At 40.3% G+C, this 6,835-nt stretch overlaps 1 protein-coding gene across 1 annotated transcript in view; it reads left to right on the top strand.

Annotated features, from left to right (window-relative positions):
* arih1 (ariadne ubiquitin-conjugating enzyme E2 binding protein homolog 1 (Drosophila)) overlaps positions 1 to 3,361 on the top strand; it is a 48,442-nt gene extending 45,081 nt beyond the window's left edge. Inside the window, exons 13-14 of the mRNA XM_062061131.1 lie at positions 1,685 to 1,797; positions 1,894 to 3,361. Of these exons, the coding sequence (XP_061917115.1) occupies positions 1,685 to 1,797; positions 1,894 to 1,978 (198 nt within the window). The 3' untranslated portion in view covers positions 1,979 to 3,361. The remainder of the gene's footprint in view (positions 1 to 1,684; positions 1,798 to 1,893) is intronic.
* Positions 3,362 to 6,835: the final 3,474 nt, after the last annotated feature.

The raw sequence follows: 6,835 nt of genomic DNA, 5'->3' as shown, positions 1-6,835 counted from the left end.
GAAGGAGTAATTGCCAACTTCCTGTTGATTTTTGCTGAAGGATGTCAATGTATGAAATCTAGGTCTAAGTCAGACCTACATAAAGGTTTTTGTTTCATGTCTCTACGACATTCCTACCGGAGTGTGTGTCCAATTTGGTGAGTTTTGAAGCATGTTAAGGGGGTCAAATTACAGCTCAATGAGGTGGCGGAAGAATAATAATAATTAAAGCTGCAAGCAGCGTTGGTCGGGTCCGCATTTTGACTGGTGCTAGTCCTAGGTGTCCCAATACTTTTGTCCAGTGGTAGTCCTGAGTGAGACCTACATAGAGGTTTTTGTTTCGTGTCTCTACGATATTCGTACTGGGAGTTAGAGGAAGTTGTGTCTGTGTTTTTTTCCTAGGTTTTGCGGCACAGTGGTTGTTTTCTTTGAAGGCGCGTAAAATCACAGCAGCGGAGCAGCTTTAGTGCTGCGGGTCTTTGAAGGCTCGTAAAATCAAAACGGTAGCTCTTAACGAAACGCCGTCGTCAACTTTTAATCAGAAGGGTTCAATCTCTCTCCTGTAGTAGTTTGAAGCCGAAACGACAAACGCGCTCAGAGGATATAATGTTTGGTGACCGGTTTTAATAAAAATTTTGTTTTGAAGGAGGGATTGCAAACTTCCTGTTGATTTTTGCTGAAGGATGTAAATCTGTGAAATGTAGGTCTAGGTGAGACCTACATAGAGGTATTTGTTTCATGTCTCTAAGACGTTCCTACCGGAAGTTACAATCTATAGCCGAGTTTTCCTCTGAGAAGCAGTTTTGTCTCTGTTTTATTCAAAAATTGCGCTAGAGCGCAATTTTGAGTTTTGGGGTTCGTTTTTTTTTTTAGATCGCAATTTCCACCAGTCCCGATGTGTGTGAGAAGTTTGGTGAGTTTTTAAGTATTTGAAGGGGGTCAAATTACAGCTCAAATAGGCAAAAATTAGTGTTTTTAGTAATTTTTTATCTTAAAGGGGGAATTGCCAACTTCCTGTTGGTTTTTGCCCGAGGATGTGAAATTATGAAATGTAGGTCTAAGTGAGACCTACATAGAGGTTTTTGTTTCATGTCTCTACGACCTTCCTAGTGGGAGTTACAGGCAGTTTGTTTTTGTTTTTTCCTAGGGGGCGCTAGAGCGCAATTTTGAGTTTTGGGTTTTTGTTTTTTTTATTAGATGGCAATTTTCGCAGGTGATGTGTGTGTCAAAATTGAGTTTTGAAGCATGTTAAGTGGGTCAAATTGCAGCCTGAAGAGGCGGCCGGTATAATAATAATAATAATAATAATAAACCTTACAATAACAATAGATTCCTTTCGTCCCATTGCAAAAGAACTCCCTTTGGGATTCCTTTGACAATGGTCCGTGCGGACCCTAATAAAACCTTACAATAACAATAGGTTCCTTTCGTCCCATTGCAAAAGAACTCCCTTTGGGATTCCTTTGACAATGGTCCGTGCGGACCCTAATAAAACCTTACAATAACAATAGGATCCTCTGTCTCAAAGGGACATTGCGGTCCATAAAAATACACAGAAAAGACAGTCATGACGTCAGAAATGCTTCCAATGTGTCGTTATTTAGTTGTGTACTAAACACGCTTTAGTCACAATTGATCTAGTTTTCATCATCAAGTAGGTCAGGAAATCTACTCTGTGCTCAACCGCATCTTCCTGCATTCCCAGAACAACCAGGCGGACTTGGAAAACGCCACTGAGGTTCTGTCTGGCTACCTAGAACGGGACATATCCCAGGATTCCTTGCAGGATATCAAGCAGAAAGTACAAGACAAGTACAGGTCAGCCAAGGAAGAGGAAAACTGAAACCCCTCCACTGACTGTTGTGGTGACTTGACGCTTTGTGTGTGTGTGTGTGCATGTGCGTGTGTGTGCAGATACTGTGAGAGCCGGCGAAGAGTTCTGTTACAGCACGTGCACGAAGGCTACGAGAAGGACTTGTGGGAGTACATCGAGGATTGAGGTCTCGTCCCAATGCAACGGACTCCGGAGTATCTTGACAAAATAAGAGCGCTGATGCAATTTATCAGGGCAGTACGGGCCTTCGCTCCCTCTACTTGGCAAAAACCTACCATTTTGCATCCTTTCCCGGGGTTTGTTTAACAATATTAAGTAAATTATATTTAAATAAAAAGGTAGCGTCATAAAAAGAAAGTGTACTACAGTATTGTTAGCAAAGTGGAGAAAGTCCATCTTCAACAAAAAACAACAACTTACATCCTTTTTTTGGTTTGTATGGTAACCCTCCACCTCAGTTTCCTTTTTTTCTCTGATTCTTTTCAGCTTGTGACATTTCTGTTTTAAACCAATGTTTTTGTTTGCCCGTTGGTGTGAACTTGTTTTCAACACAGCTTTAATCGTCCTGGCCATGTCTGGAGGGTCATGTGACCAGCTCTTTTTGTCTGCTGGGCTCATTTGCAAAAGGGGCAAAGACATTTCATTTAAAAAAAAAAATTTAAAAAAAAAAAAAGGAAACCTGGAGAAAAGACGTGAAAAAGAACAAAATAGCAAGGTTTTTTTTTTTTCCTTTTCAATTTGTAAATAGTCCATATGCATGGAAGTTTAAAGAAGACGTGCGGCACGCGTTTGCATCATTTTGACCTTCTTTGGAAACATTGTAAAAGATCCATCCGAGGAGGCAATAAGGAGCCGTGCACAAGGAGCTCTGAAAGGACACTAACAAACTACAAGGTTAAAAATGATGCACAACGCGTGTGCTCAACTGTCCCCCGATTCTAACCTGCCGCCGTACCCCTGTAGTTGTTTTTAGAGCTTACTAATTGTTTGCAAGAGCCAAACTGAGTGACATTCACTCTTTGTTTTGTTTGTGTCTGTCCCCCATCATGGCTTGAGGTGGCCGCACCTTTTGGGGGACGGAATGTACTGACCGTGCTGCTCATGGGCTGCAAGAGGTGTTGGGACCTTGCAGGGACATAGACGGACACTTCACTCTACAACCATAGGACAAACCTGCCAAGGTTGCTGTTCCGTAACTGGGCCTTTTTTTTTTCCCCTGTTTTTGGAGTTTTGAGGACATGTCAGCGCCCCCTGCAGGTTGTCGCGCTCTCCGCTTGTAAAATGCTCCTTGGTGTGTGTGAAACACGGCAGCCGCCTTCTCCACGGAGGACGTGGATGTTGAAGGCGCTGATCAAAGTCACATGACGCCCACGTGTGAGCATCTAAAAAGACAAAAAAAGGCAGTTCTATGGCTGTGGGCTTGAGGAGGGTTGGGGGGGACAATCGTGTCCCCAAAATGCTTATTGTGTTCAGACTTATTTTATCCTAGAAAATTATAAACTGTATTGTTTATTTGAATAAATGTCATGAGAAATGAGTGTCCTTATATCCAATGTGTTTTTATTTTTGCAATATACACTTTTTTTTTTTTTTTACCTCATTTTAAAATGTCATGTAATTGCAGTAAATGTACGTAAATTAAAGTGCATAAGAAACTACGTCATACATATTTTTGAGAGTATATTCTGGGAGAAAATATGCTAAATAAAAGTTGCAAATATTTTTAGCGTAGTGTAATCGACTTTGGTATACGTTAGGTCAGGAAAAAACACAGGCTATTTCATCCCGACAAGCCTGTTTTGCAGGGGATTTTATTATGGCTTTGTGGTTAAGAGTGTCCACCCTGAGATGGGTAGGTCGTGAGTTCAAACCGAGTCATACCAAAGACTATAAAAATGGGAGCCATTACCTCCCTGCTTGGCGCTCAGCATCAAGGGTTGGAATTGGGGGTTAATTCACCAAAATTATTCCCGAGCGTGGCCACCGCTGCTGCTCACTGCTCCCCTCACCTCCCAGGAGGGTAAAACAAGGGGATGGGTCAAATGCAGAGAGTAATTTCACCACGCCTAGTGTGTTGTGTACTTTTAACTTTGTATTATAAAATCCCCTGAAGAGCAGGGAAACCTGCGAAACAGGCTTGTAGGCGTAAAATAGCCTCTGTGTTTTGTCCTAACCTAACGTATATTCCGCTCTACCCTGGTATTGATCACTGTATAACGGATAAAACAGAATATCGATGGGAAAATGCATTTTTAGACAATATGGTTTGCCTGAGCGGCTAGGAGACACAGAGAGTAACAAGCGGTAAACAAAGGACAGATTAAAAATAATTTTAAAAAACCATATATATATATTTTTTAAAAAAGGGTTATATTTGTATAGCGCTTTTCTACCTTCAAGGTACTGAAAGCGCTTTGACACTATTTCCACATTCACACACTGATGGCGGGAGCTGCCATGCAAGGCGCTAACCATCACCCATCAGGAGCAAGGGTGAAGTGTCTTGCTCAAGGACACAACGGACGTAACGAGGTTGGTAGAAGGTGGGGATCGAACCAGGAACCCTCAGTTTGCTGGCACAGCCACTCTATATAATATATATTTATTTTTAACTTGGGACTTCCCGCGGTCCGGATTTTGGACGCTGGCAGGCCGAATCCGGCCTGACGGCCGTAGTTTGAGGCCAACTGGTTTATTGGTCATTTCAACATTTTCTTTCAATATTGACAACTTCTTTACAATATAAAACTAGTTATTTACAACGTGATTTGTTAACTTGTTTACGATTGTGGTTTGCTGTGCTGTAGAACTACATGGTATCAGACGCTTTTCTGAAGTTCTAATTGTGCAACATAAGTTAACCAGTATTTATGATGCAGTGCAATTCAATAAATATGAAGAGTTATATTGTTTAATATTTCGCACATTAAAATATATTTTTTTTTTTTCTAGTCGTGTGTACATTTTCCGCTCTTGTACTGTGCATATTACGTATATTCCGCTCTACTCCGGTATTGATCACTGTATAACGGATAAACCACAGAATATTGATGGGAAAATGCATTTTTAGACAACATGGTTTGCCTGAGCGACAATGGAGTAGAAAGGACAGATTAAAAATAATTAAAAATATATATATATATATATACATACTTATATTGTTGAATATTTCGCATATTAAATTGTTTTTTTTTTCTAGTTTGTGTACATTTCCCGCTCTCGTACTGTGCTGCATCAAGTCAGTTTTCATACTAGTATACTATGACTCTGCAATACACACATCGGCCACAAGATGGAGACAGCGAGCCTTTCAATAAAGCGCTTCAGGACGCTGTCACGCCAAATTTCTTCCCCCGATCTGTCTTTTGTGCCTTTAAAAAAGAATTAGAACTCTACATAAAGACACTCTCTACCTCTAACAACCAAAAATCTGTGAAAACGATGATGCTGTGTTCCAAATTTAAGTTATTTACTGAAATTGAGTGAGCCTATGGCATACTTGCCAACCTTGAGACCTCCAATATCGGGAGGGGGGGGGGGGGGGGTTATTTACCGTTAGAATTCACCAACTCGAGTATTTCATATATATTTCATATATATATATATATATATATATATATATATACACACACACATATATATATATATATATATATATATATATATATATATATATATATATATATGTGTGTGTGTATGTATATATATATATATATATATATATATATATATATATATATATATATATATATATATATATATATATATATATATATATATATGAAATACTTGACTTTCAGTGAATTCTAGCTATATATATATATATATATATATATATATATATATGTATTTTATTTACATAAAATAAATACTTGAATTATCTATCCATTAGATGGCAGTATTGTCCTGTTTAACTTCTCTGTTCATGACTGAGAAATCATTTCGGCCACTGTGTTCAATGGAGAAGTCTGTTCTACATATTTACAGGCAACATACACCTTCCCCTTCGAACTGTCCTGGATGAACTGAAATTCTTGTTTCCATTCGTTTTGGAACTTGCAAGCGTATTTATATTGTGGGAAAGTGGACGTGAGAATAGGCTGTCCCCACTCAGTCTCAGGTCCGCATTGAGCTGGAGGGGGCGTGGCCTCCAGCTCCGGCTGAATACCGGGAGTTTGTCGGGAGAAGGGAGGTTGTCGGGAGAGGCGCTGAATAACGGGATTCGCCCGCTAAAAACGGGAGGGTTGGCAAGTATGGCCTATGGCTTTGCACTTTGTTTATTTTATATATATGGGGTTTTTTTTGCATTCTATTTTAGCTACTTTGAATTTATAACCCCCTGGCGCTGCTTTGTACTATTTTTGTACTTATTCGATTGTTTCTTGTCTGTTTGTAAATGTTGAAATTTATAAATAAAAGTTTTAAAAAATAAAATAAAATAAAGAACCCCCCCCCCCCCCCCCATTTACTTCCGGGGCTGCGTCCAATAAAATCACAAAGTTGCCGGGGGTCCTTTACCGGCACGCGACTGTCTTGTTTCGCGCCTGTACAAAAAAACAAACTATAATTGATTTCTTCAAATTCCAGCAGCTGTCAAAGACGAAGTATCCTTCCAGCGACGGGCAGTCAAAGCCGAAGTGCTGTCGATCGCTGTCAATGACGTAAGAGGAAACATGACCACGAAAGTAAATGGGGGGGGGTTGTAGGGGGAAAAAATTTCGCGTGACACCGCCAGTTTAGAAACTCTTGCGCAGAGCAGGGATGACCACGCCCCTCACTCCCTGGAGCTCATTTGATTGGTCGCTGCAAATCCCTTCTTCTTCTTCTTCTCGCTGATTTCTCATGCAGTGCTAGTGCGCCACTTATTCCCCCATCGGTCGCTGAGGGAAAATTAATGTCTGTCTTGTTGATTGACAGCTGCTGAATGAAGGAAGCACGCTTTAAGGTACAAATGTGATGAAAAGGGTTCATGTGTTTGAACAAAAAGGCTTTACTGGCACCACACTGGAGACAAGAGCCAAT

The sequence above is a fragment of the Entelurus aequoreus genome, linkage group LG10 (genome assembly GCF_033978785.1).
Source record: "Entelurus aequoreus isolate RoL-2023_Sb linkage group LG10, RoL_Eaeq_v1.1, whole genome shotgun sequence".
NCBI classification, from domain to species: Eukaryota; Metazoa; Chordata; class Actinopteri; order Syngnathiformes; family Syngnathidae; genus Entelurus; species Entelurus aequoreus.
The sequence above is the reverse complement of the archived record's forward strand: the minus strand, read 5'-3'. Positions and strand labels throughout refer to the sequence as shown.